The 21,854-nt window shown below is 42.3% G+C and overlaps 1 protein-coding gene across 1 annotated transcript in view; it reads right to left on the reverse strand.

Annotated features, from left to right (window-relative positions):
• Positions 1-21,854, reverse strand: part of GPR158 (G protein-coupled receptor 158) — a 734,480-nt gene that overhangs the window by 346,931 nt on the left and 365,695 nt on the right. The window contains exon 4 of the mRNA XM_053713931.1: positions 16,936-17,153. Coding sequence (XP_053569906.1) covers positions 16,936-17,153 — 218 coding nt within the window. The remainder of the gene's footprint in view (positions 1-16,935; positions 17,154-21,854) is intronic.

Genomic DNA, 21,854 nt, shown 5'->3' on the forward strand with positions numbered 1-21,854 from the left:
CTTCTCTCTTTGTATGCAAATTATTATGACCCTGGGGAAGTCTCCCTATGGGTGATGGGGGAAACCAGACGTGGACTCCTTGCCCAGTGTGCTTAGAGGAATGTGGCTGCACCTCACTGACGAGGCCCATAGGAGGCCGAAACGATCGTCTGGGGTTGTCATGTTCCTTGTTCAGAGGAGAATTGCCTGGTATTTCGGGGCTGGACTGACCTTAGTTGGCGGGATAAGACTGATATACTTCAGGAAAGTTTTCTTCTGTGAAAAGCACACTGGTCTAAAAGAGGCTGCTTCCGGGTGGTAAATCGCCATAGAACAAGCCACTGAGCTGTTGTTCGTTCCTGGTAGAGCGCTTCTCTCTTTGTATGCAAATTATTATGACCCTGGGGAAGTCTCCCTATGGGTGATGGGGGAAACCAGACGTGGACTCCTTGCCCAGTGTGCTTAGAGGAATGTGGCTGCACCTCACTGACGAGGCCCATAGGAGGCCGAAACGATCGTCTGGGGTTGTCATGTTCCTTGTTCAGAGGAGAATTGCCTGGTATTTCGGGGCTGGACTGACCTTAGTTGGCGGGATCAGACTGATATACTTCAGGAAAGTTTTCTTCTGTGAAAAGCACACTGGTCTAAAAGAGGCTGCTTCCGGGTGGTAAATCGCCATAGAACAAGCCACTGAGCTGTTGTTCGTTCCTGGTAGAGCGCTTCTCTCTTTGTATGCAAATTATTATGACCCTGGGGAAGTCTCCCTATGGGTGATGGGGGAAACCAGACGTGGACTCCTTGCCCAGTGTGCTTAGAGGAATGTGGCTGCACCTCACTGACGAGGCCCATAGGAGGCCGAAACGATCGTCTGGGGTTGTCATGTTCCTTGTTCAGAGGAGAATTGCCTGGTATTTCGGGGCTGGACTGACCTTAGTTGGCGGGATCAGACTGATATACTTCAGGAAAGTTTTCTTCTGTGAAAAGCACACTGGTCTAAAAGAGGCTGCTTCCGGGTGGTAAATCACCATAGAACAAGCCACTGAGCTGTTGTTCGTTCCTGGTAGAGCGCTTCTCTCTTTGTATGCAAATTATTATGACCCTGGGGAAGTCTCCCTATGGGTGATGGGGGAAACCAGACGTGGACTCCTTGCCCAGTGTGCTTAGAGGAATGTGGCTGCACCTCACTGACGAGGCCCATAGGAGGCCGAAACGATCGTCTGGGGTTGTCATGTTCCTTGTTCAGAGGAGAATTGCCTGGTATTTCGGGACTGGACTGACCTTAGTTGGCGGGATCAGACTGATATACTTCAGGAAAGTTTTCTTCTGTGAAAAGCACACTGGTCTAAAAGAGGCTGCTTCCGGGTGGTAAATCGCCATAGAACAAGCCACTGAGCTGTTGTTCGTTCCTGGTAGAGCGCTTCTCTCTTTGTATGCAAATTATTATGACCCTGGGGAAGTCTCCCTATGGGTGATGGGGGAAACCAGACGTGGACTCCTTGCCCAGTGTGCTTAGAGGAATGTGGCTGCACCTCACTGACGAGGCCCATAGGAGGCCGAAACGATCGTCTGGGGTTGTCATGTTCCTTGTTCAGAGGAGAATTGCCTGGTATTTCGGGGCTGGACTGACCTTAGTTGGCGGGATCAGACTGATATACTTCAGGAAAGTTTTCTTCTGTGAAAAGCACACTGGTCTAAAAGAGGCTGCTTCCGGGTGGTAAATCGCCATAGAACAAGCCACTGAGCTGTTGTTCGTTCCTGGTAGAGCGCTTCTCTCTTTGTATGCAAATTATTATGACCCTGGGGAAGTCTCCCTATGGGTGATGGGGGAAACCAGACGTGGACTCCTTGCCCAGTGTGCTTAGAGGAATGTGGCTGCACCTCACTGACGAGGCCCATAGGAGGCCGAAACTATCGTCTGGGGTTGTCATGTTCCTTGTTCAGAGGAGAATTGCCTGGTATTTCGGGGCTGGACTGACCTTAGTTGGCGGGATCAGACTGATATACTTCAGGAAAGTTTTCTTCTGTGAAAAGCACACTGGTCTAAAAGAGGCTGCTTCCGGGTGGTAAATCGCCATAGAACAAGCCACTGAGCTGTTGTTCGTTCCTGGTAGAGCGCTTCTCTCTTTGTATGCAAATTATTATGACCCTGGGGAAGTCTCCCTATGGATGATGGGGGAAACCAGACGTGGACTCCTTGCCCAGTGTGCTTAGAGGAATGTGGCTGCACCTCACTGACGAGGCCCATAGGAGGCCGAAACGATCGTCTGGGGTTGTCATGTTCCTTGTTCAGAGGAGAATTGCCTGGTATTTCGGGGCTGGACTGACCTTAGTTGGCGGGATCAGACTGATATACTTCAGGAAAGTTTTCTTCTGTGAAAAGCACACTGGTCTAAAAGAGGCTGCTTCCGGGTGGTAAATCGCCATAGAACAAGCCACTGAGCTGTTGTTCGTTCCTGGTAGAGCGCTTCTCTCTTTGTATGCAAATTATTATGACCCTGGGGAAGTCTCCCTATGGGTGATGGGGGAAACCAGACGTGGACTCCTTGCCCAGTGTGCTTAGAGGAATGTGGCTGCACCTCACTGACGAGGCCCATAGGAGGCCGAAACGATCGTCTGGGGTTGTCATGTTCCTTGTTCAGAGGAGAATTGCCTGGTATTTCGGGGCTGGACTGACCTTAGTTGGCGGGATCAGACTGATATACTTCAGGAAAGTTTTCTTCTGTGAAAAGCACACTGGTCTAAAAGAGGCTGCTTCCGGGTGGTAAATCGCCATAGAACAAGCCACTGAGCTGTTGTTCGTTCCTGGTAGAGCGCTTCTCTCTTTGTATGCAAATTATTATGACCCTGGGGAAGTCTCCCTATGGGTGATGGGGGAAACCAGACGTGGACTCCTTGCCCAGTGTGCTTAGAGGAATGTGGCTGCACCTCACTGACGAGGCCCATAGGAGGCCGAAACGATCGTCTGGGGTTGTCATGTTCCTTGTTCAGAGGAGAATTGCCTGGTATTTCGGGGCTGGACTGACCTTAGTTGGCGGGATAAGACTGATATACTTCAGGAAAGTTTTCTTCTGTGAATAGCACACTGGTCTAAAAGAGGCTGCTTCCGGGTGGTAAATCGCCATAGAACAAGCCACTGAGCTGTTGTTCGTTCCTGGTAGAGCGCTTCTCTCTTTGTATGCAAATTATTATGACCCTGGGGAAGTCTCCCTATGGGTGATGGGGGAAACCAGACGTGGACTCCTTGCCCAGTGTGCTTAGAGGAATGTGGCTGCACCTCACTGACGAGGCCCATAGGAGGCCGAAACGATCGTCTGGGGTTGTCATGTTCCTTGTTCAGAGGAGAATTGCCTGGTATTTCGGGGCTGGACTGACCTTAGTTGGCGGGATCAGACTGATATACTTCAGGAAAGTTTTCTTCTGTGAAAAGCACACTGGTCTAAAAGAGGCTGCTTCCGGGTGGTAAATCGGCATAGAACAAGCCACTGAGCTGTTGTTCGTTCCTGGTAGAGCGCTTCTCTCTTTGTATGCAAATTATTATGACCCTGGGGAAGTCTCCCTATGGGTGATGGGGGAAACCAGACGTGGACTCCTTGCCCAGTGTGCTTAGAGGAATGTGGCTGCACCTCACTGACGAGGCCCATAGGAGGCCGAAACGATCGTCTGGGGTTGTCATGTTCCTTGTTCAGAGGAGAATTGCCTGGTATTTCGGGGCTGGACTGACCTTAGTTGGCGGGATCAGACTGATATACTTCAGGAAAGTTTTCTTCTGTGAAAAGCACACTGGTCTAAAAGAGGCTGCTTCCGGGTGGTAAATCGCCATAGAACAAGCCACTGAGCTGTTGTTCGTTCCTGGTAGAGCGCTTCTCTCTTTGTATGCAAATTATTATGACCCTGGGGAAGTCTCCCTATGGGTGATGGGGGAAACCAGACGTGGACTCCTTGCCCAGTGTGCTTAGAGGAATGTGGCTGCACCTCACTGACGAGGCCCATAGGAGGCCGAAACGATCGTCTGGGGTTGTCATGTTCCTTGTTCAGAGGAGAATTGCCTGGTATTTCGGGGCTGGACTGACCTTAGTTGGCGGGATCAGACTGATATACTTCAGGAAAGTTTTCTTCTGTGAAAAGCACACTGGTCTAAAAGAGGCTGCTTCCGGGTGGTAAATCGGCATAGAACAAGCCACTGAGCTGTTGTTCGTTCCTGGTAGAGCGCTTCTCTCTTTGTATGCAAATTATTATGACCCTGGGGAAGTCTCCCTATGGGTGATGGGGGAAACCAGACGTGGACTCCTTGCCCAGTGTGCTTAGAGGAATGTGGCTGCACCTCACTGACGAGGCCCATAGGAGGCCGAAACGATCGTCTGGGGTTGTCATGTTCCTTGTTCAGAGGAGAATTGCCTGGTATTTCGGGGCTGGACTGACCTTAGTTGGCGGGATCAGACTGATATACTTCAGGAAAGTTTTCTTCTGTGAAAAGCACACTGGTCTAAAAGAGGCTGCTTCCGGGTGGTAAATCGCCATAGAACAAGCCACTGAGCTGTTGTTCGTTCCTGGTAGAGCGCTTCTCTCTTTGTATGCAAATTATTATGACCCTGGGGAAGTCTCCCTATGGGTGATGGGGGAAACCAGACGTGGACTCCTTGCCCAGTGTGCTTAGAGGAATGTGGCTGCACCTCACTGACGAGGCCCATAGGAGGCCGAAACGATCGTCTGGGGTTGTCATGTTCCTTGTTCAGAGGAGAATTGCCTGGTATTTCGGGGCTGGACTGACCTTAGTTGGCGGGATCAGACTGATATACTTCAGGAAAGTTTTCTTCTGTGAAAAGCACACTGGTCTAAAAGAGGCTGCTTCCGGGTGGTAAATCGCCATAGAACAAGCCACTGAGCTGTTGTTCGTTCCTGGTAGAGCGCTTCTCTCTTTGTATGCAAATTATTATGACCCTGGGGAAGTCTCCCTATGGATGATGGGGGAAACCAGACGTGGACTCCTTGCCCAGTGTGCTTAGAGGAATGTGGCTGCACCTCACTGACGAGGCCCATAGGAGGCCGAAACGATCGTCTGGGGTTGTCATGTTCCTTGTTCAGAGGAGAATTGCCTGGTATTTCGGGGCTGGACTGACCTTAGTTGGCGGGATCAGACTGATATACTTCAGGAAAGTTTTCTTCTGTGAAAAGCACACTGGTCTAAAAGAGGCTGCTTCCGGGTGGTAAATCGCCATAGAACAAGCCACTGAGCTGTTGTTCATTCCTGGTAGAGCGCTTCTCTCTTTGTATGCAAATTATTATGACCCTGGGGAAGTCTCCCTATGGGTGATGGGGGAAACCAGACGTGGACTCCTTGCCCAGTGTGCTTAGAGGAATGTGGCTGCACCTCACTGACGAGGCCCATAGGAGGCCGAAACGATCGTCTGGGGTTGTCATGTTCCTTGTTCAGAGGAGAATTGCCTGGTATTTCGGGGCTGGACTGACCTTAGTTGGCGGGATCAGACTGATATACTTCAGGAAAGTTTTCTTCTGTGAAAAGCACACTGGTCTAAAAGAGGCTGCTTCCGGGTGGTAAATCACCATAGAACAAGCCACTGAGCTGTTGTTCGTTCCTGGTAGAGCGCTTCTCTCTTTGTATGCAAATTATTATGACCCTGGGGAAGTCTCCCTATGGGTGATGGGGGAAACCAGACGTGGACTCCTTGCCCAGTGTGCTTAGAGGAATGTGGCTGCACCTCACTGACGAGGCCCATAGGAGGCAGAAACGATCGTCTGGGGTTGTCATGTTCCTTGTTCAGAGGAGAATTGCCTGGTATTTCGGGGCTGGACTGACCTTAGTTGGCGGGATCAGACTGATATACTTCAGGAAAGTTTTCTTCTGTGAAAAGCACACTGGTCTAAAAGAGGCTGCTTCCGGGTGGTAAATCGCCATAGAACAAGCCACTGAGCTGTTGTTCGTTCCTGGTAGAGCGCTTCTCTCTTTGTATGCAAATTATTATGACCCTGGGGAAGTCTCCCTATGGGTGATGGGGGAAACCAGACGTGGACTCCTTGCCCAGTGTGCTTAGAGGAATGTGGCTGCACCTCACTGACGAGGCCCATAGGAGGCCGAAACGATCGTCTGGGGTTGTCATGTTCCTTGTTCAGAGGAGAATTGCCTGGTATTTCGGGGCTGGACTGACCTTAGTTGGCGGGATCAGACTGATATACTTCAGGAAAGTTTTCTTCTGTGAAAAGCACACTGGTCTAAAAGAGGCTGCTTCCGGGTGGTAAATCGCCATAGAACAAGCCACTGAGCTGTTGTTCGTTCCTGGTAGAGCGCTTCTCTCTTTGTATGCAAATGATTGAGATAATGCATGCAATTTTAACAGCTTTTCAATTTGCTTCATTCTTTTGGTATCCTTTGTTGAAGAAGCAACAGTGCACTACTGAGAGCTAGCTGAACACGAGGTGAGCCAAAAATAATAGGCAAATATGTGCATTCGCCAATCAGCAGCTAGGTATACTTTTCAACAAAGGGTACCAAGAGAACAAAGCAAATAGAATAATAGAAATACATTGGAAAATTGTTTAAAATTGCATGCTCTGAATCATAAACATTTAATTTTGACTTTACAGTCTCTTTAAGACAGGGCCTTCATTGTACTGATCAGATGTCTTAGAAAATCTTACAAGCATTGAGAGCTTTAGGAAAATCGAGCCCTTTGACTCTATCTGCCTTTCTACAGCAACCACTTTATTAGTCCTCAGATCCTTCTAACCGTCAGATCTTCACATCTGCCTGGTTTCCCTTTGATGCAGTCAGCATTATTATTGACTTGCTCTACCAAGTAACAATTCAAGCCTCTGTTCTGGTATATCCATTAAAGAATATTTTTCCATTATTAATATTAAAACATTAAAATATGGTTAACTAACCAACCAACTAACTAACTAACTAACTAACTAACTAACTAACTAACTAACTAACTAACCAACCTTCTAGATATATTCACTCCTCAAACACAAGCTGCTTCAGCAGATTTCTGAGATTTATGGCTTCATAAAAAGTCACCTTTTTACAATTAAGGATTTCTGTAGAGTTATTAAAATATAACCCATATAGAATATTCTTCTAGTTGAAGTGTCAAGCAAATACCATACATTATTTTAAAATATGTATTTATATGAATATAAATGAAGCTTAAATTCTAGTGGGATAGATATCATGTTAGATGTACTTATTAGTTCTTATCTGTCATCAACTTCAATATTATTACGGAATTATTGTATATAGTATATTCCAAATATTTAATTATGCTGTTATGCTATTTTATGTATTTCAGGTATCACACATTGTTACTTTTTGGTCATGAGAGTAGACAATAGCTCCCATTCCATCAGAAGATCACATGCAAAACCATTGTGTGCACCTCAAGTGAATCTTTTTAGCTTCTAAGTCATTCTATTTCATATTCAACCTGTTTCTTTAGGGTCAGGTTACAAGTGGCACGTTAACAGTTACAAGCAATCAAAAAGGGGTTTATTGTGGGTGTTTGCACACATTGGGTCGTATTACAAGTTGAAATATTTACGCTAGAATGATTACCGTGTCGTCAGAGCACTGGTTAACTGTTTTACGAAACAAAAAGTGTTACAAAATACATAAAAACTACATTAAAAAGTACAGTTACACGGGGCGGAGCTACTCGTGCTGGGACATGGCAGCAGAGTGAGAGAGCTCCGTTGCTGTCAGCCCATCAGAGCACCTGTACTAGCAAAGCTGGGGACAAAAACTAGTGCCTTGATAGCAGGAGAGCTGGGAGATCTACCCGGTCACTAATTAAGCTGTGGGGACAGAGAGATCGGCACCTACAAGAAGCTGGGGGAAAAGGAGGTGTACAGGAGCGGGCGCCATCTTGCAATAAAGCAACTCAGCCAGACCGCAACAAGACACAGTAGTGACCATACCGCTGCAAGTTAGGACAACTCGCAGTGACACTGGACCCTCAACCGATCCTAAAGTGAAGGCTGCATAGAGAAGAGGGGAGTGACAGACAATTGGGCCAAGGCGAGATCCGTAACATAAGGATTCCATAGTGCTCCACTTAAAAAGGTAACGGGGGTCATTTTTCAAGGGGAAACCCCTATATAACTGAAACACATAAATAAAGTACTCAGAAGAGTGCTGAGAAATTAGCCCCAGCCCTGAAGGGAGTTTGCTTACCAGACTGAGACCGCTGAAAGCACAGTATAACGGTCACCCACGTGGGAGATACTTCAGCTGTATAGTACCCTTATTTGACTGAGAACACTACTAGGGGTGAAGTAACGAGTTTTAGAGGCAGAACATATATCATACACACTTTTTATTGGTGCCTCTCTCAGAAATTAACTCCTTACACGGCAGACAATGATAGTAATTAAACACCAGGCCTCATCACCCCCCATGTGACATACTTTCAGGCAGCGGATCTACACAGATAGAGGGAGTTACAAAGACATACAAGATTCATACAGCTCTCTTTTATATGTTGGAAAACTGAGTAAATTAAACTTTATTGAGGAGTCAATGTATTAAAGCTGGATTTGTTGCACAGGAGATGCACATCTTATCTCTGTGGGCAGGCAAGTGTGTACAATTTAAAGCCTAACAAGAATAAAAGCTGGCAAACAACTGTGCAGCACAAACGTGGTTCATTAACATCAAATCTGGTCCATAAGTACTAACTCCGTAACCAATAGCAGGGATAAAAGAGGCTACTCCCATTTAAAGGGAAATTACACCCCAGCAATACAAGGACATATATTGAATTAAAACGCCGGATATGGCTTCCAAGAAAGGTAACAAACCCGAAAAGCAAAATAAAACTCCTGCCCTGACTCTCTCGGTCTCTACCTTCTTTCATACACAGGAGGGCCACATGTCAGAATCACAACAAGCTCTGGAGATTAATACAGCTAATATTCCCTCAGAATGCGCTGGAAACCAAAGAGAATCTTTGCTTTCTATACAGTCTCAGATAGCAAGCCTACCCTCCAAGACAGACATTGAGTCACTCAAGACCTTCATTAAAGAAGAAATAAGAGACCTTAAGAAAGACCTGAACGAAATGGGCTCTAGAATTGAGTATCTTGAAGATGGCCAAGACAATCTAAACAATCTAGTCAGCACAAAAATCCAACATTTATCGATACAAGACTCCATTATACAGACCCTGCAGGATAAACTAGAAGATTTGGATAATAGGGGGAGGAGGAACAATTTAAGGATCAGGGGTATCCCGGAAGAGGTCCCACAAGATCATCTGAAATCATATGTCAAAGACTTGTTCCAGTTTTTGCTTCCCAGATCTAACCCTCTTGCCTCAGAAGATATTGAAAGGATCCATAGGGCCTTGAGACCCCCCCAAAAAACCCCGGCACCGCCTAGAGATGTTATCCTTCGATTGCTGAAGTTTACCTCAAGGGAGGAAATATGTCAGGCGGCCAGAACCAGGCAGACCATCTCATTACACAACCATACACTGCAGATTTTCCAAGACTTATGCCCTCAATCAAAGACGGAAAGAGGTACGATTCATCACCACAAAACTCCAGGAGAACAATATTAGATACAGGTGGGGCTATCCATTCAGCCTCATTATTCAACACAACGGGTCTCAAATAGTTTACAAAAGCTACAGTGATCTAGATACATTGTCCAAGAAGCTGAATATAACATTTGAGGCACCTGCAGAAAATGTACTGGATATTCCGACGTTACAAGAGGATCGACGTGGAGAAAGACCTAAAGAACAGCGGCCCAATTGGTCTAAAGTTCCAGCGAAAAGACTCAAAGTCAAACTCAAGTGAAGAGACTTTTGTTGACTGTGGTATAACGGCAAAATGTGGTACAATCATTCTAAATCTATTTCATCTAATGCTGTTTAATGTTTTATCTAGGTACCTCAGGACATATCATCTTGGTAAAACAAATTAGTAATGCCCCATGGGAGCATGCCTAGGGACAGGTGAGTCAGTACGTTACTTAGAAATAAAGATGTCTGACAATCTAGGCTAAAAGCTACCCTCACGTATTACAGCACTCTAGCACACTACCACACTGCCCTTATACTTAATTCTAGATATATCCATATGTGTTTTGTTTCTTAAATCCCCAGTTTTGCATAAAAATCAGAAATTAAAATAACTAAACTCTGATGGTTAACTGACACCATTCGTCCCCCTAGTAAATGGTGTATCAGATGTCAAACAAATACACTCTCAGAACTTGTTCTTTTCCAGATTTGAAAGTGTGTATTTACAAAGTTACTGTTACAAATTCCACAGGAATAGTTAAAAATAGTTCACACATTGCATGTATGTTTGCAGGATGTTGTTTTTATTTCTCCATATGTATTAAAACTCTAAGGAATGGTTTACTCTTCTCTCATATTATCTGGCTTAAACCAAGGGCAGTCAATGAAGGAGATGCTGGTGCTCGCACAATTTACATCACACACAAACTAATTTAATACACACACAATGACAGACGACTCATTAAAAATCAAAATTGTCTCACATAATGTAAAGGGTCTGAACTCCCCCCAAAAATGGTCTATGGCAATAAGGGAATATAAGCGACTTCAATGCGATGTAGTTCTTATACAGGAGACCCACATTAAATGGGGAAAGGAGCCCACAATGTCTCTCAATAAATTTGGGTGTACCTAGCATCGAATTCCACTAAACACAATGGAGTAGGCATCATTATCAAGAAGAATGTCCCTTTTTACCCCATGCAGGTGCATAAAGATAAAGGTGGGAGGTTCATCATACTAACAGGCAGGCTCTATAACAAAGTAATAACGATCGCTAATATATATGCCCCTAATATTACAACACCGCAATTTTTTCATGCCATCAAAAATTCCATTTTGGACTGCGCTAAGGGAAGTTTAATCCTGGGTGGGGATTTCAATCTAGCAATGGAGCCTTATATCGATTGCTCTAAAGGGGTCTCATCGGTCCCCCAGAAAATATTAAGATCAATTAGATCTAATTTAGCTGACCTGGCAGTACACGATGCGTGGAGACTATTTCATCCCTCCACAAAGGACTACACATTTTATTCCCATCCACACAGAGTCTATTCGAGAATAGACTACATTTTTATAGATGTAACTAGCCTAGAACTAGTCCGGCATACAGACATATCCCCTATGCTATGGTCAGTTGCTCTCTTAGATGGCCTACCTCACAGAGGCGTGACAGGACTTGGAAACTTGATGAAACCCTTTTGAAAGATCCGATCATCTACACACAGATCTGCAACTCTCTAGTAGATTATTTTGACATAAACTGCACTCATGATGTAGACCCAAAGTATATAAGGGAGGCACACAAATGCGTGATTAGAGGGGAGATTATTGCATTAAAGGCCTCAAAAAATAAACAAAGAACCCAATATTTGAGTTTATTACTAGAAGAGTTGGGAAAATTACAAGAAATACATAAAAAATTCCCGGGTAACCTATCCCTCCTGGCTAGCTTACAACATAAAAGAGACCAGCTAAACCTGCTCCTTTGACAAGAAACCAACCGGGCAGCACTATTTCTTAAAAAAACATTTTATGAAGGCTACAATAAACAGGGCAAACTACTAGCCAGATTACTTCAACAACGTACTAACAAGCGTCATATTATGACGATACAAGACCATAAAGGGAAGACTTGGTCGACGTCAAGAGACATTGCAGACAAATTTAGAAGATACTATGAAGGGTTATATAATTTAGAGGGCGACCGACCAACCGCTACTGAACAAGAAATATCCACCTACCTATCCCAATTACACCTCCCCTCTCTCACTATAGAACAACAGTTAGAGCTTGACTTGCCAATAACCCTTAAAGAGGTCAAGGATGCCATACCAACCTTTCCTATAGGTAAGGCCCCAGGACCGGATGGTTTTGGAAACGTATATTACACTAAATTTAAAAGCATACTGGCCCCATATCTATTGTCCTACTACCAAACCATAGATGGCAACAAGCCTTTTTCCCCCTTAGCTCTACAGGCACACATTATGGTTATCCTGAAACCTGGCAAGTCAACAGATTTAATACCCAACTACCGACCAATATCGCTATTAAACTCTGATATTAAAATATATGCAAAAATTCTGGCAACTAGGTTAAATAGGATTCTTCCCTCTATAATTCACCAGGATCAGGTTGGTTTCATACCAAATAGAGAGGCCAAAGACAACACCGTCCCAAACATGCACTTAATCTGGCATGCAAAGGTTGGGGGCGTTCCCGCGGTGTGGCTATCTACAGATGTGGAGAAGGCCTTCGACCGTGTGAGTTGGCTATTTCTCAAAATGACATTGCAGTCATTTGGATTGGGGGATATTATGTTACAGAGAATTTTTGCTTTGTATTCGAGACCTAGTGCTAGAATAACACTAAATGGCATTCTTTCACAATCCCTTCAGATATCCAACGGTACACGCCAGGGTTGTCCCCTTTCCCCCCTGTTGTTTGTCTGTCTACTAGAAACTTTAGCCACTAGTATTAGGCGTAATAAAGATATCACAGGTTTGGTTGTGGGAGGGAGTATAAACTCTCCTTTTTCACTCCTCTTCTTCATCAGCCTACCTAGTTGAACTAAACTACAAAGTACTACATAACTGGTATCTTACTCCTAGATGCTTACACAGACTATACCCTTCATTCTCAGATAAATGTTGGAGATGTGGACACTCAGGTAGTGGGATGGGACACATGTGGTGGTGGTGGTGCAATGTAATAAATCAGTTGTGGAGAAATTGTATTGGGGAAATGGAGAAGGTTCTAGACTGCACTTTACCCTTAGACCCCCTAACTTTTCTACTTAATAAGTTTAGAAAATTGCTTTCCAAGGCGCACCAAATATTATTCCAAATAATGATAAATGGCGTAAAGTCCATTATAGCTAAACAGTGGAAATCACATTCTCCTCCAGACCTTCAGGGGTGGAGAAGTAAAGTCTCAGAGTTAATAGAACTAGAGGAGTTTAGCTCATATAAAAATAACACAAGAGAATCACACATAGAAGCCCAAGCCCTTTGGGACCACTACCTATTAAAGATACATGAGAGACTAGATATAGACTTGAGACCCAGGGCGGACATACAGCAGTAGAGATGGCCTATGGTGAATTGCTCCTGTGCATGATTCAGATAGAGCATGTCATTTTAAGACACTTTTAAATGTACTTCTATTTTCAAATGTGTTTCGTTCTCTTAGTATCCTTGTTGAAAAAGAATATGCACATATCATACACTAGTGGGAGCTAGCTACTGATTGGTGCCTGTACACATTTGGCTTGTGTGACTGGCTAACTAGATGTGTTCAACTAGCTGCCAGTAGTGCAATACTGTTCCTTCAGCAATGGATAGCAAGAGAATGAAGCACATTTGACAATAGAAGTAAATTGGAAAGTTGTTTAAAATTGTATGTTCTATCCAAATCATAAAAGATAAAAAATTGGGTTTTCTGTCCCTTTAACCCCTTAACGACAGAGGATGTGCCAGGCACGTTCTACAAAAAGGGGTCGTTAAGGACCAAGGACGTGCCTGGCACATCCTCTGGGGTTTCAAGCGCTGGAAGAGATTGTGATCCCTTCCAGCCGCTTTTAGGGTATTGCTGCGATGCCTCAATATTGAGGCATCGTGCAATACCCTTTTTAAGCACACCAATGCAGAGAGGGCCAATCTGTGGCCTTCTCTGCATCGGACAGCGATGGTGCCGATCGTTGTTAGGTGGTAGGTATACGCGGGAGGCGGGTGGGTGGCCCATCACTGGAGCAGTTCCTGTATGGCACAGGAGGGCGGGGGCGCTACAAAGATTTAAAGGCAGGAGGGAGAGGGAAGGAGGGAGGGGGGAATAACAGTTGGGAAAGGGATCTGGGAGGGGGAGGATTTTGAGGGGGGGCAGCTACACTACAGAAAAAATTGGCTTATCGCCAGCTTTCTACCTGAAAGGATGTCAGAGAAATTTTCCTGCGAAAATTACTTTAACAGAACGCGACTCCTGGCTCTACTGAGTGGGTCTGTTTGTTTTCTTAAGCACATCGGGCATGCTGTCAAGTCACAGCCGGCCCGATTGCACTATTAAACTCAATGTAGCTTGCTTCCGCTACCAGACCAGAGTGGTGCGAGCTACATTGAGTTTAATGGCGCGATCGGGCCAGCTGTGACTTGACAGCATGCCCGATGCACTTAGGAAGACAAACAGACCCACTCAGTAGAGCCAGGAGCAGCGTTTTGTAAAAGTCATTTTTGTAGGAAAATGTCTCTGAAATCCTTTTAGGTAGAAAGCTGGTGCTAAGCTGATGTTATATAATTCTGCACTATGTGCAGAATTTTATAACATTATTTTGTGGGTTTACTGGCCCTTTAAGATGGCAGTGACAATTGTGATGTGGGGGAGGGAAGAGAGCTGTTTGAGGGGGTCAGTGAGGAATCAGGGGGTGGGATGTGTCAGGTGGGAGGCTGATCTCTACACTAAAGCAAAAATTAACCCTACAAGCTACCTTATTAACCCCTTTACTGCTGGGCATAATATGTGGTGCACAGCGGCATTTAGTGGCCTTCTAATTACTAAAAAGCAGTGCCAAAGTAATATATGTCTGCTACTTCTGAACAAAGGGGATCCCAGAGAACCATTTCTAACTATGTGTGCCATAATTGCACAAGCTGTTTGTAAATAATTTCAGTGAGAAACCTAGTTAGTGAAAAAGTTTACGATTTTTTTTATTTGATCGTATTTGGCGGTTAAATGGTGGCATGAAATATACCAAAATGGGCCTAGATTAATACTTTGGGTTGTCTACTACAATACACTAAAGCTACCTAATTAACCCCTTAACTGCTGGGCATAATACAAGTGTGGTGCGTGACAGCATTTAGTGGCCTTCTAATTACCAAAAACGTAATGCCAAAGCCATAAATGTCTGCTATTTCTGAAAAAAGGGGATCCCAGAGAAGCATTTACAACCATGTGTGCCATAATTGAACAAGCTGTTTGTAAATAATTTCAGTGAGAAACCTAAAGTTTGTGAAAAAGTTAACAATTTTATTTATTTGATCGCATTTGGTGATCAAATAAATAAAATTTCCCAATCTTGCAGTCCTCACCTCCTGTTTCTCAACCTCCTACCCTTCTAGATTGTACGTTCCCACGGGAATAGGGCCCTCAATCCCTCCTGTATGTGTTTGTAAATCTTGTCCTGTCTCTTACAAGTCTTGTATTGTTTTATTTATATGAACTGTATCCATGGACAGCGCTGCAGAATATATTGGCGCTTCAAAAATAAAGTATAATAATAATAATAATAATAATTTGGCAGTGAAATGGTGGCATGGAATATACCAAAATGGGCCTAGATCAATACTTTTGGTTGTCTACTAAAAAAATATATACATGTCAAGGGATATTCATGGATTCCTGACAGATATCACTGTTACAATGTAACTATCGCTAATTTTGAAAACAAAAAATGGTTTGGAAATGGAAATAGCAAAGTGCTACTTGTATTTATTGCCCATATAAAATGGAAAGACCATGTAAACATTGGGTATTTCTAAACTCAGGACAACATTTAGAAACTATTTAGCACGGGTGTTTTTGGTGGTTGTAGATGTGTAACAGATTTTGGGGGTCAAAGTTAGAAAAAGTGTGTTATTTTCCATTTTTTCATCATATTTTATAATTTTTGTTATAGTAAATTATAAGATATGATGAAAATAATGGTATCTTTAGAAAGTCCATTTTATGGCGAGAAAAACTGTATGTAATATACATTACTCATTTAATGAGTAAAAGAAAAATTACAGCTAAACACAAACACCGCAGAAATGTAAAAATAGCCCTGGTCCTTAACGGTAAGAAAATTAAAAGTGCTGTGGTCACTAAGGGGTTAATGTTTGCATATATATATATATATATATATATATATATATATATATATATATATACATAATTACCCAGAGAGCAAGTGGGCTGCTCTATTTTTCCATTGTGGTAAAATCAGCTATTTTAGTTTTATAATGGAAAACATGCTTCGTGAACTATGCATGGACTGATGGAATAGCATGTCCTATGATTCATGGGGTTATATTTATCATAGTGCCAGCGGACATGATACTATGTAGAGTATCATGTGCGTTGCACATTGATAAATGCCGACAGCACACGCTGTCGGCATTTATCATTGCACGAGCAGTTCTTGTAAACTGCTGGTTCAATGCCGCCCCCTGCAGATTTGCGGCCACTAGCAGGGGGTGTCAATCAACCCGATCGGATTTGATCAGATTGATTTCTGTCCGCTGCCTCAGAGCAGGCGGACACGTTATGGAGTAGCGGTACGGAGCTTGATAAATCGGCCCCATCAGGTGTTGTATAACCGTTTTAAAATATGTTATAAATTGAAAGTTAATATGCAAGTTATGGTGCATACAAGCAATAGTACAATTGGCTGTGACAGAAAGGCTAAGGCTTATATAATTTTATTTATTTATATATATATATATATATATATAAACACATAAAAAGTATGTGTGTGTGTGGGTATGTATGTGTGTATGTATATATATATATATATATATATATAAACACATAAAAAGTATGTGTGTGTGTGGGTATGTATGTGTGTATGTATATATATATATATATATAAACACATAAAAAGTATGTGTGTGTGTGGGTATGTATGAGTGTATGTATATATATATATATATATATATAAACACATAAAAAGTATGTGTGTGTGTGGGTATATATGTGTGTATGTATATATATATATATAAACACATAAAAAGTACGTGTGTGTGGGTATGTATGTGTGTATATATATATATTGATAATGTATGTATGTATAAATTTATATATACAGGCATATTCCTGATTCAGTAACTACAGAATGTAGTCACAATGTATCACAAGAAGAAAAAGTAAACATTTTTACCTTTGCCTTGCGAAAATAGTAGACTACAAGCATGCTTATGAAGTCCAGCAGCATGCAGAAAGCTTGGAATGAGATGATAGCAATCCGTAAATATTTGTCCTCCTGTGCATAGCAGGGAGTATCGTCTGTGCAATGAGAACATCCTTCCCTGCAGGGTAGACACTTATATTCTTCCTCAGATATTTCTCCTCTTGAAAAATGATTATCCATTTTCTGTCCTAAAGAAGGCCAGGGGAAAACATGTATAATATCATATAATGTTTTGCTATCTTACAAGAAGCATTAAGACACAATACAGTTCCCTTTAGTCTCTGATAATTCATTTTGCACAAGCTACAATCATATCAAAGGCATTTTATATAAAACCACAACATTCACTTATTTAAAAGGACATTCTGATGTAAAAATAAAATATTCTCTTTTGTAAAAGTGTTTTCTTGTTGCTTAAATGATCACTGTTAACTTTGGTCTAGATTACAAATGGAGCACATTTGTTAACAACCAATATATTATATTATGCTGCTCTTGACCTCGCAAATCAGTAATGCTCTATTGTGTACTAAAATTTGCTGGTTAAAATATTTAACCTAGGCATAATAAGCTACCCAGTACATATGTACTGCACCCCATTCGTTCAGTGGAAATTGCTAAAAGCAGTGTGCTCATTGTGCTTAAAGGGACACTGAACCCAATTTTTTTCTTTTGTGATTCAGATAGAGCATGCAATTTTAAGCAACTTTCTAATTTACTCCTATTATCAATTTTTCTTAATTCTCTTGCTATCTTTATTTGAAAAAGAAGGCATCTAAGCTAAGGAGCCAGCCAATTTTTGGTTTAGACCCAGGACAGCACTTGTTTATTTGTGGGTGAATTTATCCACCAATCCGCAAGAACAACCCAGGCTGTTCACCAAAGATGGGCCAGCATCTAAACGTACATTCTTGCTTTTCAAATAAAGATACTAAGAGAATGTTGTTTGGTGAACAACCTGGGTTGTCCTTGCTGATTGGTGGATAAATTCATCCACCAATAAAAAAGTGCTGTCCGGAGTTCTAAACCAAGAAAAAAAGCTTAGATGCCTTCTTTTCAAATAAAGATGGCAAGAGAATGAAGAAACATTGATAATAGGAGTAAATTAGAAAGTTGCTTAAAATTGCATGCTCTATCTGAATCACAAAAGAAAAAAATTCGGTTCAGTGTCCCTTTAAATTGCAAGCCGTTGGATAAGTTTTGTGCTTACGTGCAATCCATTCTTATTTACTTTACTTATTTAGGGATACTGAACCCAATTTTTTTTCTTTCATGATTCAGATAGAGCATGCAATTTTAAGCAACTTTCTAATTTACTCCTATTATCAATTTTTTTTCCCGTTCTCTTGGTATTTTATTTGAAAAAGCAGGAATGTGAGCATAGCCCATATTTGATTTAGCACCCTGGATAGTGCTTGCTCATTGGTGGCTACATTTAGAAAGATGGGCTGGCTCGTAAGCTTATATTCCTGCTTTTTCAAATAAAGATACTTAAAAAAAATTGTAATAGAAGTAAGTGAGAAAGTTACTTAAAATTGCATGCACTGGGGCTGATTTATCAAGATGTAAATCTGCCCCAACGCATTTGTTTCTGCGCGAGCCTTCAGGCTTACGGGAAACAGGAGTTAAGAAGCAGCGGTCTTAAGAACGTTGTTCCTTAACTTGTCCGCCACCTCTGAGGCGGCGGACAGCAATTAACTTGATCAGATTGGGTTGATTGACACCCCCTGCTAGCGGCCGATTGCTTGTGCAATGATAAATGCTGACAGCATATGCTGTCGGCATTTATCAATGTGCGGCAGACATGATCCGCTACAGTGGATCATGTCCGCTCGCACTTTGATAATTTGGCTCTCTATCTGAATCATGAAAGAAAAAAATTGGGTTCAGTATCCCTTTAATTCTTTTGAAAATCTGGATATGAACTTTTAGCACTTTTTGTTGTGTTTTAACATATTTCTTAAAAAGCTAGTGAAATTAATGAAAAAAACTAACTGAATAGAATTTTTGCACTTGCTTACCTTTGCGAATTCGTCTTATCCAACATGATCTACCTATCCACCCCTGCACTCTCTCCTTCTGTAATTTCTCACATCAGCGACTGCTTATTTGGCATTTCCTCCTGGAAGGCCTCTCACCACCTAAAAATAAACATGTCCAAGACCGAGCTACTTCTAATCCCCCTTCCAACTCTAGTTTCTAATTTTTCTATCACTGTTGGCAGCACCACTATCACCCCAAGTCAGCTGCCTTGGAGTCACACTTGATTCAAACCTGTCCTTCATTCCCCACATCCAATTACTCTCTTCATCCTGCCGAAACCACCTACGTAATATCTACAAAATCATCCGTTTCTGAGCGCTGAAACTACTAAACAGCTAATTGATGCCCTGGTAATTTCCCGACTTGACTACTGTAATAACCTACTAACTGGCCTCACTCTCTCCAGCCTCTCTCCCCTTCATTCCATCCTAAATGCCTCTGCCAGGCTAATCCACCTCTCCTGACACTCTGTTTCTGCTGCACCTCTCTGAGAGTCCCTTCACTGGCCTCCCATTCACAGCAGAGTTAAATTCAAAATTCTCACCCTGACCTACAAAGCCGTCACCAATTCTGCCCCACCCTACCTGTCCTCACTCATCAACCAATATACTCCAGCCTGCCCCCTAAGATTCAACAATGACCTGCTCCTTGCATCCTCTACCATTACCTCCTCCCATGCTAGACTACAGGACTTCTCTCGTACGGCACCAACCCTCTGAAATGCACTTCCTTGAGCTGTCAGACTTTCCCCTAACCTGTCCTCCTTTAACCCCTTAATGACACATGTCGTACAGGGTATGTCATACAAAAACTGGTCTTTAAAGGGGTTTCAAGCGGCTGGAAACGATCCTGATCGCTTCCAGATGCTTTCAAGGTAATGTCGTGATGCCTCGATATTGAGTACTGCAATACCTTTTTTGGCACACCAATGCAGAGAGAGCCACTCTGTGGTCCTCTCTGCATTGGCCAGCAATGGTGCCGATCGTTGGTGCTGGGAGCCATTGCAGGGAGGCGGCCCATCGCTGGGGAACTTCCTTCCGGCCAGCAGTTGTTGATATCTGGTGCCTGTGGGAGGGAGGTGAGGGGCGGGCGTGTGCATGCACACCCGCGCTCTAGCCACATACAAAATTAAAGTGCTGGGTGAGAGTGCTGGGAGAGGGTGGTGGGTGGCAGAGGAGGGGGGTACTTTTAAGAGAATGAAGAAAAATTGATAATAGAAGTAAATTAGAAAGTTGCTTACAATTACATGCTCTATCTGAATCATGAAAGAAAAAAATTGGGTTCAGTGTCCCTTTAAGGGAAAGAAATTGAAAAATGGCCTTGTCCTTAAGGGGTTAAACGCTCCCTAAAGACCTTTTTGTATCACCCGACTCAGTAACAAATGAATTTCACTTACCTAACGGTTGCCCTCATCTATCTCCTCACTAATATCATATTCACCTCTGCAGTCCCCACCTCCTGTTTCCTATCCTCCTACCCATCTAGATTGTAAGTGCCCACGGGAATAGGGTGCTCAATTCCCCCTGTATCTGTCTGTAAAATGTTGTCTTTTATTGTATTGTTTTTCCGTTGTACTTTTATCTTTGTACCCATGGGCAGTGCTGCGGAATCTGTTGGTGCTTTATAAATAAAGAATAATAATAATGACATTAGTAATTTAAATGACGCATCCACTCTATCCAGCATATGTACTGCAGTGTGCACCAAACCATACACTTGCAATAGCAATGCCAAAATGCAAGCTCTAGTCAAGTGCAACATACTGCGTGTCAACGGTGGTAAAGATATATACCAATTGCATTTTTGCGCTCCACTTGTAATCTAGACCTATGAGCTTAGCCCCCAATAATACATTTCTTCCCCTGAGCCAAACAGGAGTCCCATGTAGACTTAGCATTAATCTCTGACCATATGCTGCTCAGGACTCCCTGTGAAGAAATAGCTGGACCTGTGCTCATATGTAGGTTTGTACATTATGTTCATTTGTATTTTCTTTCTACAAAAATATATAGTATTATTTTGATATACACTTTTTTTTTTTTTTTTTTTACAAATTGTTCACTGGCCTGAATAATGTGATGTTGTAACTGAAAAAAGTTATATAACCTTGGTTTATGAGACAGAATGACTATTTTATGCATAAAGCAATTAAATCAGCCATATTTGGCTCATTAAGTAGCATGCTTCACTCAAACGCCGCAGTTGAGACAATAAAATACCATTATTTTACATCCATGTGGGCATGAATAAAGCTTTGAAAGAAAATATAAAATGTAGTTAGAGTGGGAAACTGTTATGCACTTTTTTAAATAGAAAATAGGTGAAAAATAAGGGGATGATATTAAATTGAGTAAATTGATCTTAATAGTTTTCGAGGAACATTAAAGTAATTTTTTCTTTATGTATAAAAGTGAATATTTTAAAATATATTCCATTTTTTTTTTTTCAAAAGTAACATTTCTTTATTTTTTTTGTTTTTATTTGTTGTGGTGTATAAATTACCACAAATACAGTATTAAAAAATCTGACTGAATCTGCCAGCTAGCAATTGCTCCTAGTGATGAGTTTTGCAGAAACATATACATCTTATTATTTTCAGTCAATTTATACATCTTTAGGTTAAAGGGACAGTCTACTCCCAAATTTGTATTGTTTAAAAAGATAGATTATTCCTTTATTACCCATTCCCCAGTAGTGCATAACCAACACAGTTATATTAATATACTTTTTACCTCTGTGATCACCATGAATCTAAGCCTCTGAAGACAGCCCTCTTATCTCAGAGATATTTATAGATTTGCAATTTAGCCAATTAGTGCTGGTTCCTACACAACTCCACAGGAGTG

The sequence above is a fragment of the Bombina bombina genome, chromosome 5 (assembly GCF_027579735.1).
Source record: "Bombina bombina isolate aBomBom1 chromosome 5, aBomBom1.pri, whole genome shotgun sequence".
Classification (NCBI taxonomy): Eukaryota; Metazoa; Chordata; class Amphibia; order Anura; family Bombinatoridae; genus Bombina; species Bombina bombina.